The sequence below is a fragment of the Panulirus ornatus genome, chromosome 66, assembly GCF_036320965.1.
Source record: "Panulirus ornatus isolate Po-2019 chromosome 66, ASM3632096v1, whole genome shotgun sequence".
In the NCBI taxonomy this organism is placed as follows: Eukaryota; Metazoa; Arthropoda; class Malacostraca; order Decapoda; family Palinuridae; genus Panulirus; species Panulirus ornatus.
This window is the reverse complement of record NC_092289.1, coordinates 14,345,331-14,365,728: the sequence shown is the minus strand read 5'-3', so window position 1 is coordinate 14,365,728 and position 20,398 is coordinate 14,345,331. Positions and strand designations below refer to the sequence as shown.

The 20,398-nt window shown below is 42.7% G+C and overlaps 1 protein-coding gene across 4 annotated transcripts; it reads right to left on the bottom strand.

The window, feature by feature from the left end:
* Positions 1–874: 874 nt before the first annotated feature.
* LOC139746961 (uncharacterized) lies at positions 875–18,765 on the bottom strand. 4 transcript variants are annotated; one of them, XM_071658663.1, is made up of 4 exons: positions 18,623–18,765; positions 3,047–3,256; positions 2,323–2,475; positions 875–1,653 (listed from the first exon to the last, which is right to left on the bottom strand). In XM_071658663.1, exons 2-4 carry the CDS (start codon positions 3,254–3,256, stop codon positions 1,522–1,524), a joined length of 495 nt encoding a protein of 164 aa, XP_071514764.1. In that variant the 5' UTR covers positions 18,623–18,765; the 3' UTR covers positions 875–1,521. The 4 variants fall into 4 exon arrangements, with proteins under 4 accessions (XP_071514764.1, XP_071514765.1, XP_071514766.1 ...); XM_071658664.1 differs by having other exon boundaries at positions 18,321–18,655; XM_071658665.1 differs by having other exon boundaries at positions 18,592–18,655.
* Between the last annotated feature and the right edge of the window lie 1,633 nt (positions 18,766–20,398).

The window sequence follows — 20,398 nt, the reverse complement described above, 5'->3', positions numbered from 1 at the left end:
GTACATTCACGTTCTGCAGGTGATCCAGCTGTGTGTGTGTATATCCTAAAAGTGTATGTATTCTATAATTAAAGAATTAATCCAGGGCTTGTATTTGTAAGTCTATCGAGGGCTCCTAACTAGCAGCTCTGCATATGCTAAAGACCTAACCTTACGCTGTTTAACTTAACCAACCATCACCATATATTCATGTTTGATTTATCATTTAATCAATTCAGTCGTTATCACTATTCTAATAAAAAAATCAATGCAATTCATGTCTTGATAGCGTATGTGACGAGAACACAATGCATTACAAGATCGTTTGGTCTGGCAGAGAAGTAAAGAAATTGAGTACCATACCATCCGATATTTTGAAATCTAGTTGCGTTCCACTAAATGTCTATCATACCTAGAGTATATCAGCGACAACCCACTTACCTGAGCCCATCGTGAGGTTATAAGGACGACTCAAGATATGAGTTGTGTTGTAGTCTCTCTTAATCGATAATGTACGACGTGCGGAGCCACTCAGTCTGCCAAGATTGTAGGGTATGTGTGCGAGTAGGAAGAGAGGAGAGTGAGTGGTTCCAGGTGAAGGAGGTTGGTCTGTAGCATAGGTGTGTGATGTCGATTATAGATTGCAAGAACCAAATGGAATCCTGGAGATTCTCTGCACCGAAGAAAATCGGATATTGAGGGCCTCTTTTCTGATCATCCCCTCATCCATATCTATATATCAATCTCTTCCTGGCCACTCTGGCATAGTCCCCTATGACTATCCATCTGCTCCTCCACCGTCTCCTATCAGGTTATGTAACTTGTCACCTTTTCCTATGCATAAACCTAAGCAGGAGGTAAATAACGTGTATAGGATGAAATAAAATGATGGACATTCAATCTCAGTTTATGATGTCCTTCATATATTTGACATCTGAAAACAATACGATAACCACAAAAAAAACTATTAATCTTGACATAATGCAAAACATGAGCACAAAATGTTTTCATGCTTTAAAGATACACAAAGAATTCCCTTAGATAACAAACAACTTTAGTATTGGCAGATAATATATATATATATTTTCCTAACACAACCACTATCCTCAGTGTCGTTCTGATGTACCCCTTCACCAACTACACTCTGGCCAACAGCCGCTAACCAGCTGTTTGAGGACTGAAGCTTCATCACTTCGGGTCATTTGAAGAAAGAGAAAAGAAAAAGCTTCATTGTCGATGCTCTGGGTTGGCGAGGGAAGGGAAAAGACACTCGATCAGGGAAGTCATCTGAGAGAGAGAGAGAGAGAGAGAGAGAGAGAGAGAGAGAGGGCCCGAGTTAGATTCCTGACATACGCACTGCTGGAGATTCGAGTCTGGATAAAGCACAGTCAACACGAACGAAGAAGGCAACCTAACAAGTAAAAAGGTGGGTAGTATAAGTGTGTTAGGAGAGGGAGGAGGAGGGGAAATATACATTGTAATCCAGCATTAAATTCCAGAATTACAGGAAGCCAAGCGACGAATCCCGTTCGAGATGTGCAGTTATCCAAATCTCCCGTGGCCGAAATTGTACACGGGAATGGGATTTGGGAAACTGAACGGGAAGTTGCCATCGAAGAGCTCCTGTTGCTGTCGTAAGATCTCCTGCTGGAGTTGCTGCTGCTCCCTCAAGATCTGGTCGTGGCAGGGAAGAAGGAGGAGGTTGGTAAGTGGTTCATGAATCTTACATGGAAAACAGAACACGTTTAACATCACTGGCCAGTGCCAGACAAGCGCTTATGCTAACCATTGACCAACACCTTTCAAAGATGTCATTGGCCCGATGTCTACGTGACGCCTTTGTATAGAAAAAGGGAAAGTTCATGAGGGGAAAAAGGAAAATTCATTGGGGAAAAAAGGAAAATTCATGGGAAAAATTAAAATTCATGGAGAAAAAGGAAAATTGAAGGGAAACAATGAGGATTCATGGGGAAAAGGAAAATTCATGGGGAAAAGGAAAATTCATGGGAGAAATAAAGGAAAATTCATGGGAGAAATAAAGGAAAATTCATGGGAGAAATAAAGGAAAATTCATGGGAGAAATAAAGGAAAATTCATGGGAGAAATAAAGGAAAATTCATGGGAGAAATAAAGGAAAATTCATGGGAGAAATAAAGGAAAATTCATGGGAGAAATAAAGGAAAATTCATGGGAGAAATAAAGGAAAAATCATGGGAAAAAGGAAAATTCAAGGGAGAAAAATCATGGGAAAAAGGAGAATTCATGGGAGAAATAAAGGAAAATTCATGGAAAAAAAAAAAACGAAAACCATTTTCCTGGCGGTGGTACACTGTATACACTGACCTGTTCCTGGGTCTGCAACACATTCTGCTGCACGTTCTCCGAGACGACACTGGCCGCCTGCCTGCACCTCCTCAGTTCCTCGACGGCGTTCGTGACCGATGGGGAGTTGGCCCTCGCCTCAACCCGCCCACCGGGCTCTTCACGGTACAGGACCTGACGACACCAACGGTGGAATGGAAATGACGTATGACGTACGTGTCGGAAACAACGAATCGCCAACCCCCCTTACAAATATTACCTATTGCAAGTGTTTTCAGTGGTCCTACTAGCTACGTCTCTTCCGTGTATATCAACGGACATATTTCTCTCTTGTGTCTCCCCTGATGATGTGATTATTACACGAAAGTGCACCTGGGAACTTATCGTGTTTCATTTTCCCCGTGGACTCATGGGGATATATATATATATATATATATATATATATATATATATCAAAACATCTCGCTTCAAAGGAAGGTAAGCAACACAGTAAAGGTCATTCAAAACAAAATGGGAGCTGTGACAATAGGTAAGGAGGGTGAAGGGTGTGTTGAGGGATGGTCTTTGGGAAAATATAAGGAGGGGTTTCTATGAGAACGAAGCGAGTGACAAACAGACTGGAGAGAAAGGCGGACGGCGGAGAGAGAGAGAGAGAGAGAGAGAGAGAGAGAGAGAGAGAGAGAGAGAGAGAGAGAGAGAGAGAGAGAGACCGTGTCCACCCCTCACCTCGCCTCCTCCGCCTCACCTTGATGGTCTGGCCCCGGGGGTCGGTGTACGCACACTCTCCTGTCGTCACTCCGTTGGCGTCCACGCTCTGGCTCTGGGCGACGCCGGAGCCACAGCTGCCCGAGCCGTCTGAACACTTGGTGATAGCGTGTGCTTGCTGGGTCGCCCCAGCTTGGAACAGCCCCATTAACATCCAGAGGACCAACATCGCTGCCCGTTCACGTATCATCTGTCAAGGTTGTATACATAGGTTGAATGATTATACATCTGTCAAGGTTGTATACACAGGTTGAATGATTATACATCTGTCAAGGTTGTATACATAGGTTGAATGATTATACATCTGTCAAGGTTGTATACATAGGTTGAATGATTATACATCTGTCAAGGTTGTATACATAGGCTGAATGATTATACATGTCAAGGTTGTATACATAGGTTGACTGATCATACATCTGTCAAGGTTATATATTACGGTTAAATGATTATACATCTGTCAAGATTGTATACATAGGTTGAATGATTATATAGAACGCAGGAAAAATGGTTTTCAAAACGTGTTGTAATGATGGTACAAATAAAAAGTTTACAAAGCAAGCAAAAAGTTTGATGAAATATGAATGTACTGTTGAGTACACAACATGAGTACAAAATGCCTATTAAACTTCTATATGAAGTTAAAGAAGAAAATGACTTTGGATTAATTGACGTGAACTATGGCAAACATTGCCAATATATACAGTAAAGCCAAGATGTTAGATTTCAGGACTAGAAAAGTAAACTGTTAAAGAGATGACATCCTTTATAATGCCATGGTCAAACCTCATTTACAGTTCCCCATTCAGTTCTGGTCACCAAGCCTGGTAAGGATAAAGAGAAACTTTAGTGAATTCAGAGAACAGCAACCAAGCTAATTCCTTCACTCAGTAGAAAGCCTTTTGGAGGAAAGACTCGAAGGCTTTAAAATCATCCTGAATAGAAAGTGCAGACTCTGAAGTGACCTGATGGAAGTGTTCAAAATCCCAGATGATTTCGAGAAAATATCATGCGAAAATTTCCTTATCTTAAACGAAGATTCAGAGACCCAAAATAAATGGTCTCAAGATACATGGAAGATGTGATGTCAACATGGGCAAAAGTTTTGGCTTCAACTAATTCTTGAATGAATAAATGCAAAAACAATAAACACTTTCAAATCCAGACTAAACAAATACTTCATATGATATCTGTCATCAGTAAGATTATAACCATTTATCTATTATCTCTTTCCAGATTTCAGCCGTAGAACATCTGTCGTCAAACTGATAGAGAGGGAAATTTTCCCCAGTCAATATCTTCCTATAAGATTTCCACGGCAGTATCTTAACACTGTATTGCATGGCACTGTTTTCACATCTTTCTCGAACCGGCAGTTGAGCCGGAGGGAGAGGTGGGTGAAGTGCCTTCTGCGTTGCTTTCCTGTTTCCACAGCTTAGACTTTATTTTCCTGCAGATAACCTTATTACTGAATATCAAAATCATCTATCCTTCTTACTTACTCCTGGCGCGTATGTTTTCTTAATCTTTCTTCACTCATCCTCTCTATATGTCCAAACCATTTCAGCACACCCTGTTCAGCTCTCTCAATCATTACCAGCTTATTAACACTTGTCTCTAGTACACTGTTGTTCTACACACGTTCAACCTTCCTCACATAACATGAGGTAGTTGTGAGGCCAGGTACAGTAGGAGGGGGGGGGGGGGGGGGCACGGTTCCTATTTTGTAAGCTGGCAAGGGGCCATAGAAGGGATGTAGAAGAGTCAGTCTATCCTTGTCAGTTGACGTAAGGCTACAGGCCAGATGTAGTGGGGGGTCATAGTCCACGCTGTGTCAGTCACCATGACGCCACAGTCCGGATGTGGAGGGGACATAGTCCCTGCTGTGTTAGCTGCTGCGACTCTACAGAACAGATATAGTGGAGACATAGTCCCTGCTATGTTAGCTGCTGCGACGCCACAGACCAGATATAGTGGGGACACAGTCCCTGCTGTGTTAGCCGGTGCGACGCTATATAACAGGTGTGTCTGGGTAACAGTCCCTTTTGTGTCAGCTCCCACGACGCCACACATTTGGCTTTTTCATCACCCGCCATCTGTGTGATCGTCCGTCACACCTGCTCTGCCACTCCGCCGGCCAGGCCAACACAACACCTTCCCCATCAGACCTCGCTCTTTCATCATCCATTATCTTCCACGTGGAGTGTGCTGGCTGAGGGTGACACTATATGACATTCAATTCAAAGATGCCCTTTAGGTAAGAGTCTCAGTCTCTGCCAAATTGGACTTGTTCCAGTGGAAGACACAAACCACTGCTTCAGTTACACGACAGAGCCAGAGGGCCTGCGTGTGTGTGTGTGTGTGTGTACGTTCAGTGGAACATGGAGCAGAAATATCCCACCAGCAGGGATGGTTTGCCTGATGACCTTTCGATGGGGAAAAAATATACCTTGTCTGGTCCCTTTCACAATAGTTTACTACATTAATAAAGAAAATAAAAAAAAGGCTCGCGCGCGCGCGTGTGTGTATGTGTGTGTTGTAATAACAACAGTAGTATTTGTAGTAGTAGTAGTAATGATAACAATGATAATAATAATAAGAAATACAAATGATAATAGTAATACTACTACTACTACTAATGATAATGATGATATTAATGATAATAATGAACCGTTTACTAAAGTCACGCAACCATTCAGCTGAATTCACACAGTTGAGGTAGTACAGATATTACACCAATGGGAGGTCATTCATGACTGTAACAAGATAAACTAATCATATGAAACCTTCACATCAAGGTGGAGCTCGATATCGCCACGCTTTGGACGAGCACCTGAGTGAGGTACATCTACATAGGTAGAGAGTTAGGATGTCTTACAGTGTAAATTCTATGATTTATATATTTTGCACTGAGTGATAATAATAAGTTGAGCATCAAGTGATGAATTGTTATGGTAATACATAAGTGTGTGTGTGTGTGTGTGTGTGTGTGTGTGTGTGTGTGTGTGTGTGACCCAGATGTTCCCACAGTAACATACTCTAGTGTCTGGTAACTACGTGATTGAAATCAGCAGTTTGTACATCCTGGTGAGGGAGTACTCTCCTCGTTGGGGCTCCATACATGTGTTAGTATTCTTACACATTTATCTATCATGTCTCTTGTGAATTGTGTATATGTCTGTCTTTTTGCACGTGTCCACACGTGTGACTGTGTGCTCGTGTTTCACTGTCTGTGAACCTTCTGTATTTCCATACGTGCTATGAACATGAACCTTCGGTGCCCATTTCAAATATTGAAGTTCATTCTCTAATATGAACACGATCCCCTCCACTGTATCATCTTTTTCTTTTCTATAGCTCTCAGAGTCAATGGTGTAATATAGGCCACAACCTGACCAGTTCTGCGTGGGAACATCGGCCACACCAAGCCAAGGCTGTGCCACACCGCCCGGCTGAAGAGGAGGACCATCCAGCGAGCAGAGACCATCCAGCTACACCCTGGCTGACTGACAGATGCCTTAGGGACGAAGATCACAAATGATCGACATACGTACACTCCTTCGTCTGTCAGATTAATCATACCTCCGGTCTCAGCTTCACGAACGATTAAAGGGGCCTGATTTTGTAATAAAATTCCTCCCCTTGCATTACGTGGGTTTTGACTGCGTCAAGTGGATAATGCAGCGCTGGTTAGTGTCATTAGGGGAGGTGAGGTGGAGGGCCCGCTCGTGGAGGAAGGCATGAGATGGGGGTCTGTACATCCTGTTTCTAGTCTGCCTCGAGGTCAGCGAAGTGAAGGAAGAGCGAGGGAACGCATTCTGAAGGTGACCCTTACCCAACCACCACACTCCTGTTATTCACTACTGTCTTTTCAGTAAAGGGGAAGGGAAATCTTCGATTCTTTTTTCTTTTTTTTGTCAAAGGGCCGCAATGAAGAATTCATGGCGTTTCATGGCTTATCTCTGTAAGTGTCTCAGTAAATATGAGAATAAAAGAGGACACTCCACAACAATTCAACTCGTTTGAGAGTCCGAAGTTGGGCAAATAATGAGCAACGCACAAGAGATATGCGCAAATATACACAGTGACGGTTCCAGACCGGGTTGGAATTCATTGTCTTGCAACATTGCTGGTCATCGTCTCCCTGGAAATAATGGTATAAAGTTCTGGGTTGGTGTGAAAAATGGACAGACAACACCAAGACACTCACAGATCACCGAGACACGAAAAAAAAAATCTACAGGCGTGCAAAATTACCAAGACAGTGTGGGAAATGTACCTGTATGCACATAAACAGGCACATTTGGACACACACTCAATGCATGGACACTAAACACAGATAAAGACACACAAACACACACACATGGGCCTCTGTGGTGTGGTGATTGGCAATGTTAACCCTGAGTCAACACGGGCCCGCCCAGGGTCAGGTCCGCATGATTTCGAATCCTGGGCGAGGCAGTTGGCCCCCACCCAACCCAAGTGTTCATCCTCCCCTCGGGGTTGGTCGATAAATGGATGTGTGGCTAAGGCTGAGGTGTGTGTGTGTGTGTCATTTTCCACGTAAGCTACTTAGTGCCAGTGTGTGTGTGTGTGTGTGTGTGTGTGTGTGTCATTTTCCACGTAAGCTACTTAGTGCCAGGAACAGATGAAGAAATGATCTCATTCGTTCACATCCACTCTCTAGCTGCCATGTGTAATGCACGTATCCACAACCAGGTTCGACCGCTTCATATGCCCTAGTTCAGCCCATTGATAGCAAGTCGTCCCCCTGTAAACGACATCATTTCAATTCCCTTCATCCCTTTGCTTGCCTCGCACCCTCCTGCCTGTCAAGGCACAGAGCTTGCGATGCATCTTTCACTCCATCCTTCCATCCCATCTCCTTCATTTCCCCATTTTCCTCCTTTCATCCACTTCTAACATGTATATATACCCAATTATCCACCCCTTCCTCACCCATCCTTTCCATACGTCCAGACTATTTCAACTCACATTCTTCAGCGCTCTCAAACTCACATCTCTTACTGCCACACCTCTCTCTTCCCCTATCATTTCTTTTTTCGATCAACCCCTCCTCATTGCATTCGAATCCATGAAGGGAGTCCTGTAACCATATGGAGACAATAGACAACCAGAAGGTAGTGATTAGTAATCCCGAGAAAATGGGCCTTGCGAGCCACTGGTGTATACATCACGCACAGCCAACACAACCGACCTTTGGAACAGAAGGATAAATCCAGATGACTTGGAGTGGAATTGGACGTGGATTTAAGTTCCTAAAACAAAAATACCATTAGAATAGCCACAGTCTCTGAGTCAACATTCAAAAGGAAAAGGAAATAAGTGATAGCAATTGTGAAAGAAAGGAACTTAAGACTTGCTGGGACTTTCTCAAGAGAGAATGAACTAGAAAGAACATTACTTGAAGACATAAAACAACCACTGATTCTGGTCAGCATGGGTTTGGTGTCACGTCGACACCACAAACCATTGAAAGAACTGATAATGTAAACTGCAGAAGTGAACGAATAATGAACACATCTGCGATTTTAAGGTCTATGGAATGGGCCTTATTAAAGGTATACACTCCAAAGCAAAGTAGACCGGCTGTTGAATAGGGAGAGTTCTATGATGCTTTACAAGAATTTTATGAATGAGTAAAACAGAGAAAATATAGTTCTATTAGGAGATTCTCTGGGACACTGGGGGAAGAGGGAGATACAGCATAGGAAATGTGAGTGGCGTATCCATTGTCAGAACTAAATAGAAAAAATGAAGATGACAGAATTGCTGATTTTATTATTCTAACTCCGCCAGAGATGAATAATTTCTATAAATCTAAAGAAAACCACGAGTGGTCTTGGTATATAAGGATCCGTCAAAAGACAAAGCTACACTGACTTAATGTTAAATCTGTTTATAATGAATACTGAAAACTTATTTAGTTTTTGACTTGTAAGTCACTACTATCAGTGTTATGTGACTCAGATCACGGAACGACGTAGCTTACCTCCCTCACTATATATTCTTGAGACCTTCCACAGAGCATCTCTATCAACCCTATCATATGCCTTCTCCAGATCCATAAATGCTACATACAAAACTATCAATTTTTCTAAGTATTTCTCACATAAATTCTTTAAAGCATACATCTGATCCACACATTCTCTACCACTTCTGAAACCACACTGCTCTTCCCCAGTCTGATGCTCTGTACATGCCTTCACCCTCTCAATCAATACCCTTCCAACAACTTTCCAGGTATACTGGGAGTGGACTAGGCAGCGAACGGAACCATGGAAGCTAAAGTGAGTCATAGGGTGGGTGAGGAGGCAAAGGTTCTGGGAACGATGAAGAATGTGTAGAAATGAAGAATGTAATCTCGAAGAACAACAATGGGAATGCGTGAAGGAGTACTGGTTCCAACAATAATATATGGTTGCAAAGCATGGGATTTAGATAGCGCTGTGTAGAGGAGGGTGTATGTGCTGGATATGAAGTGTTTGAAGACAATATGTGATGTGAGGTGGTTTGATCGAGTAAGTAATGACAGGGTAAGAGAAATGTGTGGCAATAAAAAGAGTGTGGTTGAGAGAGCAGAAGAGGGTGTGTTGAAATGGTTTGGACATACAGAGAGAATGAGTGAGGAAAGGTTGAAAAAGACGATATACGTGTCAGAGGTGGAGGGAAAAAAGAGAAGCGGGAGACCAAACTGGAGGTGGAAGGATGGAGTGAAAATAATTTTGAGCGATCGGAGCCTGAACATGCAGGAGGGTGAAATGCATGCACGGAATAGAGTGAATTGGAACGATGTGGTATACTGGGGTCGACGTGCTGTCAATGGACTGAACCAGGGAAGGTGAAACGTCTGGGGTAAATTATGGAAATGTCTGTGGGGCCTGGATGCGGATAGGGAGCTGTGGTTTCGGTGCATTACACATGACAGCTAGAGGCTGAGTGTGAGCCGATATGGCCTTTTTCGTCTGTTTCCTGGCGCTACCTCGCTGACGCAGGGGGTGGCGATGCTGTTTCCTGTGGGGAGGGGCGGCATCGAGAATGGATGAAGGCGAATGAGTATGAATATGTACATGTTCATATATGTATATGTATGTACATATATGTTGACAGGGATATGTATGTACATGTGTGTGGATGTATGTATATATATAAGTATATGAGTATGGATGGGTCCTTCTTTGTCTGTTTCCTGGCGCTACCACGCTGACGCAGAGACGGCAATCAAGTATAACACATGAATATAAACCATTAATGAGATGGCCTTGATGGGGTGCTCAGTTGCCCGCGGCATCTCACCTTACATTAAAAAGAGGCACCTTCCTCCACCAGGGAACACGAACAAGGTCATGTTTCCCACGCACGACGCCAACCAGTCTCAAACACCACACTCCCCAGACACCCAGCTGCCTGCCCGCTTGCACAGTCATAGACATCATGACCCAACAGCTGTAGAACGCACTGGGAAATAACCATGATGTTAGAAAATGTCTTTTTTTCATTTGAAGTTATTTTTTCAAAATTGATAGTTCAATCCCAAAGGGCTATGTCGAGGCTGGGTGGTTGGCCTCCCAGGCTCCATTACGGCTATCAACTGCCCGGGTCAATAAGACCGTCAACCTACATAACACCATTACATGTATATATATATATATATATATATATATATATATATATATATATATATATATATATATATATATATGTGTGTGTGTGTGTGTGTGTGTGTGTGTGTGTGTGTGTGTGTGTGTGTGTGTTTGTGTGTGTGTGTGATCTTTAAACACAAGCCAGTATCAAACCACACCAAAACACCAGTTCAAATATTCATACGAAGGGGAGGAGGTGAGGTGAGGTGAGGCAGGGGTTTAAGGGATGGGAAAGGCGGCAGGGTAGGGGCATGGTAAGGGGGGGGGGGGGTAAAACAATACCTTGCCTGCATTACGTCGACGATATTCTAGTCATTGCCCACCAAACGATACATAAAAAGTGGGTCTAAATCATGCAGGAGGAACAGGACTGTTCACTCCCATTTCTAGACATTTCCGCTGATGAAACAAGACAGCAACTTGAAGTTTAAAGTGTACAGAAACCCCAGGAGCAAAGCGGACCTGACTATCTTCAACCATGACGAGAGAAGGTTTAAGTCGGGACATTCTGATTGGATTCTTCTTCCTAAGGGCGCTCAGATCACGTAGTCAGGAACAGGTAGAGGATGAGAACCATTATATAAAAACACAGTCATTCAGAAAACAAACGTTCCTCCAGCACGTCATAAATGAACTTAAGACGAAGGCGGCGTCAGGAATCCTGGGCAACCAACACTGAAGAGCAACGCGAACCTGTGTGGTAAGCTTCACCCTCCTGACAGGGGATACTGGCAGACGCCCTCTGAGCGCTTACTCATGGCAAGTAACAGAGGTAGCCTACCGGGCACGCACGGCAAGCCAGGAAATCAACCAGAGAAGGCTGGAAGCAGCGGTGAAGACAACAGTGCCGGTGTGCAGCGGCTACAGCAAGATATACAAGCATTAGAGACACATCTCAGGGGACATGGATAAGAAAGTACCTAAAACACAGATATGCGTAGCCAAAAAAGCAACAGAAGTAAAGCCTGTGTAGGACGCCGTCACTAACACGAACCATCAAATGGACTGGAAAATGTTTAGGGTAGTTGTCAAACAGCGAGACGTAGAGTTACGAGAAAGTGTTTAAAAGAGGGAAATTGTACGAAGTGTTGGATGATCCGACGGATAAAAACAATCGTCCTATAAGTTCAGCATTGAAGCATGAATGATGTAAACCTGTTGTGAAGTGTAAGTACATCCTTAAACGTCTCCTCAGCGCCACACATACCACCACCTCCTCCTACTCCTACACGACCTCATACCACTACGTCTAGCCACTCCCTCACGACCTCCACCCGTCTCTCTCCCCACACCACTGACTTCACCTGCCCTTTTACCTTGAACCGATTATCATAACACACCCCCCGCGTCGAGGTACATGATCTAGTGCTTTATGTGTAGTGTACTAATGGCATGATAAAGCTCACAAAACAAAACGATGTTTCTTTTCATAAAAAATCCCTCCTCAACAAGCGTTTTTAAAAACATTCCGTCCGCAATCCTTGCCTATGCCTTCCATCACACACGTAGATGTTCACCAGTGTGGAAAATAAAACTTAGCAACACAGCTGCTGAAGAGTTGTAATATCTGAAGCCTATGACCTAACATCAAAAAGCTTCAGAGAACAATATACAAGTAAAAGAACCACACAAGGTAGAGCAACCGTAGCTAGTCTGAACATATTACCCGGCACCTTCAGGAGAGGCAAAAATGACAACTGGTGAAAGGTGTGTTCCTTCTCATATTGACCTACTCTCCTCTACCTACTCAACTTTCCTCCAGGACATGCAAGCTGAAGTATCAACGACTTAAAACCATAAAGTGCATGTTATACGAAGCAGCACTAAAGAAAAACATAAAAAGAGAGGAAACTAAAAGACATCGAAAAAGTCGACAGGTACCATTCTTATGGACCGTCAAAAACCCTAAGATAAGGCTGTAGTATTCCACTAATGTACATACGAACAGTTCCCAACTTAGCTAGGCTAAATGTCTTCCTAAACCATCAAATCACCTCAGTACGCACTTTCATTCAGTCTGCCGGAGGTATATGAGTAAGGCACCAAATATATCAACTCCCACACTCCAGCAGAACCTTGACATCATGCATCTGTAGTTATACTTCATACTTCTGCCCTATCACGTAGGTTTTCAGTCTGTGAGTGGGTAGCAACGCCGCCGCCAAGGCTTCTCTGGGGACCTCTTGCTATGGGATTTAAGGTGCTCGGACAGCCGGGCCTGTTTGGCTTGCTGCTCCCGAAGGACATCCACCCATACCTAAGCCTGTATCACCTCATCCACCACCAGAGTTAATGAAACGACCGGTTACTACATTCCATTTCTCCAGTGTACCTCGCACTGTCCAGTCCCTTCCCCCATCCCCATTACGAAATGTTTTTTTTTTCGTTCTTAAGAAGTGTATAGCTTAAGATTTCTTCAGATCTCCTAACAGTCGTCACAATCAGCTTAAGTAAGGTTATCTAGTTACTTAATTATGTCTAAATTTGTAACAATCACAACTTTGCCACTGACAACAAACTTGGAATCATCTCGTGTTGTTGGTTGTGAGGCGTCCCGGGGTTGCTTCTGGGACTCGGCGCAGTCGCAGTGCCATGTCAGTTTTAGTTCATATTTTTCTTTTGTTCACAAGATACAAAAAAGTGGCCACGACCTTATGCAACCCGGATGTTAAGAGGTTAATCCGGAGGTGGTGGTTCACGGCCTACAACACCATGAGTCAGATGTGGCATATGTATTCGGATGACCCAAGTCGATTTCAAAACATTCGATTTACCAACTGGGTTATCACACGTCACTCGCCTACTGAGCTTATCTATATTCTACAGGTTAATCAGTGATTAGAATCATCGAAGATTAGTCACTAGTGTATGAACTAGGATATGCCGGACTTGTTATAATAATTTGTGGGATCATTCATAGGTTAATCATTAAGCTGTTCGTTATAAGACTAGTATAACGAACTAACATGTGCATGAGTTAATGATAGGCTGCTGCATCATGAAATGAGATGACGTAACTTGATCAAAGGTTTTTAGTTCATGAACTACGATGACATTTGTTGTTAAAGTCTAATATGATATCATTAACCTAAAATACTGATGCATCACACGATAAAAAAAAGATAGGTTCTTTACATATAATTTACAATATCTAGTTTATATAATTTGCGATATCTAGTGCATATAATTTGCGATATCTAGTGCATATAATTTGCAATATCTAGGGCATATAATTTGCGATATCTAGTGTATATGATTTGCGATATCTAGTGTATATAATTTGCGAATTGGAGTTTATATAATTTGCGATATCTAGCGTATGTAACTAGCGATATCTAAGTTATACTAATTCAATAAAATGACCTCTATGATGGAGTGATTTCCCGATGTTAACTGAGGGTAATCAAATACGGTATTGTCTCCGTGGTCCCAACATAAGCCACGGGGAAATAACTTTCCTTAACGGGAAAAAACAGATGCGACAGTCTACATGTTTTTTTTTTCCCCCCCGACAATTTTACAGGATATTTCTGGAAGCCAGTGGTCGCACTAGCGTGATCACTCGGGCCTTAAAAAGCACGAGAGGGAAAGTGGGTCGAACGTAGCTGGCAACAGCGTAGTAGCATCTGCTGGCGGGACAAAGTGCAGGGACAAGAGAGAGTTGCGGTCATGGTCGGTTGAAGATCACACACACACACACACCTTGTTCATCCTTCTCAGGACTCGAAGGATTCACGGGATGTTACACACATTATAACCTAAGGTCTGGTCGTGATTGCTCGAGTATCCAACAACGCCTAACATAACAAGAAAGGATGGATCTTCAAAGACTCGAATGTCTACAGAGTCGAAATACTTAAGTTTTAACGTCCTGGCTTCAATAAAAAGGCCCTCGCGACTTCCATCCTCCTCTTGAAACAGGACACACTCACACAACATCACACAGCTGGCAGCGTTCACTTTTACTTTCCGAGCTCGGGTGGTCGGTCCTGGCCTGCCTGCCTGCCTCCCGGTGGGGTTGGCGGGTGGGTGCGGTCTCCTAAAGCCGGGTAACTGCCATTGAAGCGCCACCCACTACTTCTCCCCCGTCGCACCCAGCATGTCTGTCCACACTACCTTACTTTCACACATGACGCTCCATGATCAGCCTGCTATTTCTTGCTCATTACGTCGTGCATCACAGCGGAAAACTACGTCCACTGTTGTTATCATTCGCCGTCATCCTTGTCTGTAATAATGACCAATTTGCTGCCGTGTTTATCTTTCTGCCTTTCACTCAAATACGTCCGAAGCCATATTCTCTCAAGCCCAATTTAATGCAGCATATATATATATATATATATATATATATATATATATATATATATATATATATATATATATATATATATATATATGATCACAGATTCCCGCATCATACACGCACGTACATATACATAACATATATATACACAGTCATATGCATATATACACGTACTTGCTTGCCTTCATCCATTCACAGCGCCACCCCGCCCTTCAGGAAACAACATCGCCACCCCCTTCCTGCGTTAGCGAGGTAGCGCCAGGAAAACAACCCCCCCCCCCAAAAAAAAGCGACATCCGCTCACATTCAGCGTCTAGCTGTCATGTGTAATGCACCAAAACAACAGCTCACAATCCACAGCCAGGTCCCACAGACTTTTTCATGGTATACCCCAGTTTTCCAATAAGCTTTGCTTAGACCAATTACATCATCTGTTAATTTCCCCTAGTTACGAGTGATCTAAATGGTTAGCAAAACATCTCAGCATCGCATGTCAATAGCTTAGATTTTGTAAACAAAGTTAAAAACATTAATTTGCCTGCTCATAAACTCATTAGTTTTGATGTGAATTTCCTTTTCACTAAAGTTCCCATTAATTAAACTACCACAAACCTAAGGAGAAAACTGCCCAATCTCAGTGTTGACTTACCCCTATCCATAAAATTTTAATTGACTTAGTTGAGCTTTGAGTTTCTAATGATGTTTTCCAAGATGAAGGTAATCATTATAGACAGAAATTTGGTCTTGCCATGGAAAACCCTTTTAGTTCTATTCTTAGCCATTCATTTATGAAATATCTTGAGTCTGAAATTCTAATTTCAATCAATAATCATCCGAAAGTCTGGTTTAGATACGTGGATGATGTGTAGTCCTTGTGGCCATCCTCCCAAGATTGTGATGTTTTTCTTATAGGAATCAAATAACATCCACCCTACCATCAACAAGATTGAATGGAAAAAAGAAGGCAAACTGACCTTTCTTGATGTGTTGATGAATAAAGAATCTGATCATTTGTCTTATAGAATCTACTGGAAGCCTACCCACTGTGAGAGATATATTCGTTATTTCTCAGTACATGATGCTTCTATGAAAATGTCTGTAATTATATCTATGTTTTTAAGAGCACTAGGGATATGTGATCCCATAGGCCTGGTAGATGAATGTAGTCATATAAGACGTATCTTTAGGCAGTTATATTATCCCAATTGGTTTGTGAACAAAGCTCACTGGAAAGCTAAGAAGACATTTAATGCTTCTTGTAACAAGAATGTGACAAATAAGGATAAGTTTAAAAGTTTATTGTCGCCCTATTCTACCAACTTAGCTAAAATATGTTCTATAAAACAATGCTTGTAATGCTGCTTTCCAGCACAATAACACCATCAGTAAGACCTTAATAAATAGTAGGCCAAATCATGCAACAATTGGGAGCGTTTACGCCGTCAGATGCCAGGCATGTAAATGTTTATGTACGCCAGACAGGTAAAACTGTAACGGAGAGGTGTTATTGGCACCGTCATGCAGTACGCAGGGATGACCACAAAAGTGCGATCACTAAACATTGTCAACGAAAATGATCATCCCATAGATCTTGAAAATCCCGTTATTTTATACCCCTCTGCTGATTATGCCACACGCAACGTCATTAAATCTGTCTTGATTGCTAATAGTAAGAACTTGAATTTGTCCCCCAGGCAATTTTAAAGCCCATCCCAGCATTAACCAAATCGTTACGAAAGAATTGACAAAACACGAATACAAAGAGTTGTTCAAGACACACTCAGCTACCCAGGTCAACCGCCGCCGTGTGAGCCCCCTTAATCACTCTCCCTTACGACAGTTGTGGCCGGACAAAGCGGACATTGCTTGGTCTACACAGATTGGTGTTGGACGGCGGGACTCAAGTGTGATGTTGGGATTTAAATAACTTTGTTAGGTGCGGGTACCTGATGAGGTGGGTTGTCTCCACGAGACATGTGCTACAGGTATAAAAAATTACTTGTTAGTGTATGAACTCCCACTGAAGTGCGACTTCACCTTCATATATATATATATATATATATATATATATATATATATATATATATATATATATATATTATCCCTGGGGTTAGGGGAGAAAGAATACTTCCCACGTATTCCCTGCGTGTCGTAGAAGGCGACTAAATGGGGAGGGAGCGGGTGGCCGGAAATCCTCCCCTCTCTTTTTTTTTTTTTAATTTTCCAAAAGACGGACAGAGAAGGGGGCCATGTGAGGATATTCCCTCAAAGGCCCAGTCCTTTGTTCTTAACGCTACCTCGCTAACGCGGGAAATGGCGAATAGTATGAAAGGAATATATATATATATATATATATATATATATATATATATATATATATATATATATATATATATATATACATATATGCGTGTGTGTGGGAGGGGTGGGTGTATGTGTGCACACACACACGCACATGTGGGCCTCCATGGTGCATTGGTTGGCATTACTGACCTTGAATCCGCACAGGCGTTTCCCTGGGTTGGGCCTGTATTTGTATGGATCCTGGGTGCGGCAATCTGTCTACACCCAAGTTTTCATCCTCCTTTTGGGACTAATCGAGAAATGGGCACCTGGTTCAGGCTGGTGTGTGTGTGTGTGTGTGTGTGTGTGTGTATACACATATAGGAATAAAGACATGGCACATATATACAAAGCAAAGAGGGCAACATGGGTGTAAAACTACCTCCTCGTAAAGCACAAACAGTTATCGCAAATCACGCACACATATAAGAGATGTTCCTGGACATTGCTTGCATGAGGTCATACACGAGTGGAAAGTTACTTTCGCGGAGGTTGTACCGAAGTCAGTGGACGAAAAGCGGTACAATCTCGTTGAGGAGTTTCTCTTCCTAAAAGATCCCTTTATTTCCAACTGTACGAAGCTCCGCCTTTAAGATGTAGGAGATCGTGAAAGGAGTTCTGGCATTTATCAAATTACACACACACACACACACACACACACACACATATATATATATATATATATATATATATATATATATATATATATATATATATATATATATATCGTGAGAAAGATGAGGCTATGGAAACGTAACATTTATGACTTGTCACACATATGCTAAAAATACTAAAGACAATAATTTCGTCACACTTACTAGGCAAAAGATCTTCCTCAACAATGACTTAAAGCTACGTACAACGTACCCTCAGTATATCCGGTTCTTATTACAGCATAAGAAAGATAGTGACTGTAGACTAAAGGGGCTAAAACTACATAGGCATACCTTTAAAAAGCCAAATCAGGATACGACAATGGAATCACCTGTTGCATATCGCATGTTCTAGTCACTTTTGACCTAGAGGAGGGTCAGCCAATGGCAAAAACACTGGAAAATGCGCATTCAGAAGGACAGACACTGCAGATCAATACTTGCAACAGGCTGGATACGCCTGCACGAATGATTCCCGTGACAGACAGCGCCAGTTCACATTCACACATCACCAGTTAGGCAATTCATTTCTCAGCAGGAAGGTGACAGAATGGAGTATATTTACGGCAAAGATGAGGAGACCCGAGCGCGCTCACCTTTCTCTTCTCGAGACTAGGTTGTAACTGTGCGGTGCAGCGGGACACCAACACCGCTTTATCCAGCAGCTGGCCGCCTGAAAATCGGAGTTTCCAGACACTACCAGATTAATAATTCATATCTTTATGTTCACCATGATTTGCTTTGAGTGAAGGATGTAGCGGAGTGATTGTTGTACTTATGAGGAAAATCTTTCTTACCGGAAGTTATATGATGGTGCATCGCTGAGATGTGACATAATGACAACTACGTGGCAGACTCCAGATGTCACACGTCCAAGGTAAGGAACACGTCACTATACAGAGGCAATAAATGATAATGATGATAATAATGATACAGGAACACCACGAGGAAATCTCTGTCTGTCTGTCTCTCTCTAAAAAAGGATGTGAAGAAAAGGTGGGATGGGAGAAGGGATGTTTTGAAAAGAACGAAAGACTGAAGTATGAAAAGGTGTGGTGAGGCAAGTTTTTTTTTTTTTTCTAATCATGAGTGAGTATCTGAAACGTGTTTTCGGTGCCTTATCTATAAAACCCCGGCAACTGGAGGGTGTGTCTGTATGCATTCGGGTTGTACCTCTGGTTTTCCAGAGGACATTCACTAAGATCAGCTAAACATTGTTCGTTGTGTACATTGTTGGATGACTGGAGCCTCCCTGAGTGCTTTGAGACTGGCAAGGAACCGAGGGTGTTCCATGTTTGTACTCCGTCGAGGTCTTGGGTCTGTCTGTACTTTGTACCATCGTTGTCTTCAAGCCTCCACCATACTTTTTAGGCTGCTTCTCTCAGGTATGAACCGACTGATTTGGTCTTCCAGCGTTCGTGCTGTTCTACGACATTTTCAAAGTATATTTCTTTTTATGGAGAGAGTAAGGTGTTTGTGCGAGTAGGTAGAGAGGACGTGGATTGGGTCCAGGTAAAGGCTGGTCTAAGGCAGGAGCGCGTGGCGTCACATGGCTCTTTAATCTCTTTCTGGATGAGGTGGTGAGGGAGGTAAATGCAAGGGTCTGGGAGAAAGGAACGAGTATATGCAGTCTTTAGGGGGTGATAGGGCAAAGGAAGTCAGTCAGTTGTTGCTTGCTGATGATACGGAGCTGGTGGCAGATTCGAGTGAGAAACTGTAGAAGTTGGTGTCTAAGTTTGGGAAAGTGTGTGAAAGGAGGAAGTTGAGATGTGTGTTAAGCTAAGCCAAATCATTAGGTTTAGCAGTGCAGAGAGACCGGTCAGTTAGGGTGTGTTGGAATGTAAGAAAACTTGAAGGAATTTTTTTTTTTTTTCTTTTTAGGTAACTGGGAGTGGACCTGAGAGGGAATGTTCCGGAACTATGATAGCGGAGGTGAGTCATAGGGTGGGTGAGGCAGCGAAGTGTCATGGAACATCGAGGAATGTGTGGAAAGAGAGGTCTCTACCTAGAAGGGCGAAGATGGGTATGCTGTGAAGGTTGAGCAATCCTAACAATGTTGTGTGGATGCGAGGCATGGGGATGTACGGAGGAGGGTGGATGTGTTGGAAATATAATATCTGAGGACAGCAGGTGGTGTGAAGCGGTTTGATTAAGTAATGATTGGGTAAGAGAAAGAAACGTCTTTTTTTTTTTTTCGTTTGTTCCTGGTGCACACAGCGTTTTAAGGCAAATATGGGTATGTTTCATGGTGCAGTAGTCCCTTCAGGACTGTATGGATGCGAGGCGTTGGACTTGGGTAAAAATGTAATAAAGGAGAGTGGTTATTTTGGAGATGATAGCAAGGGAATGGATGTGAGTGAGGCCTTTTTTTT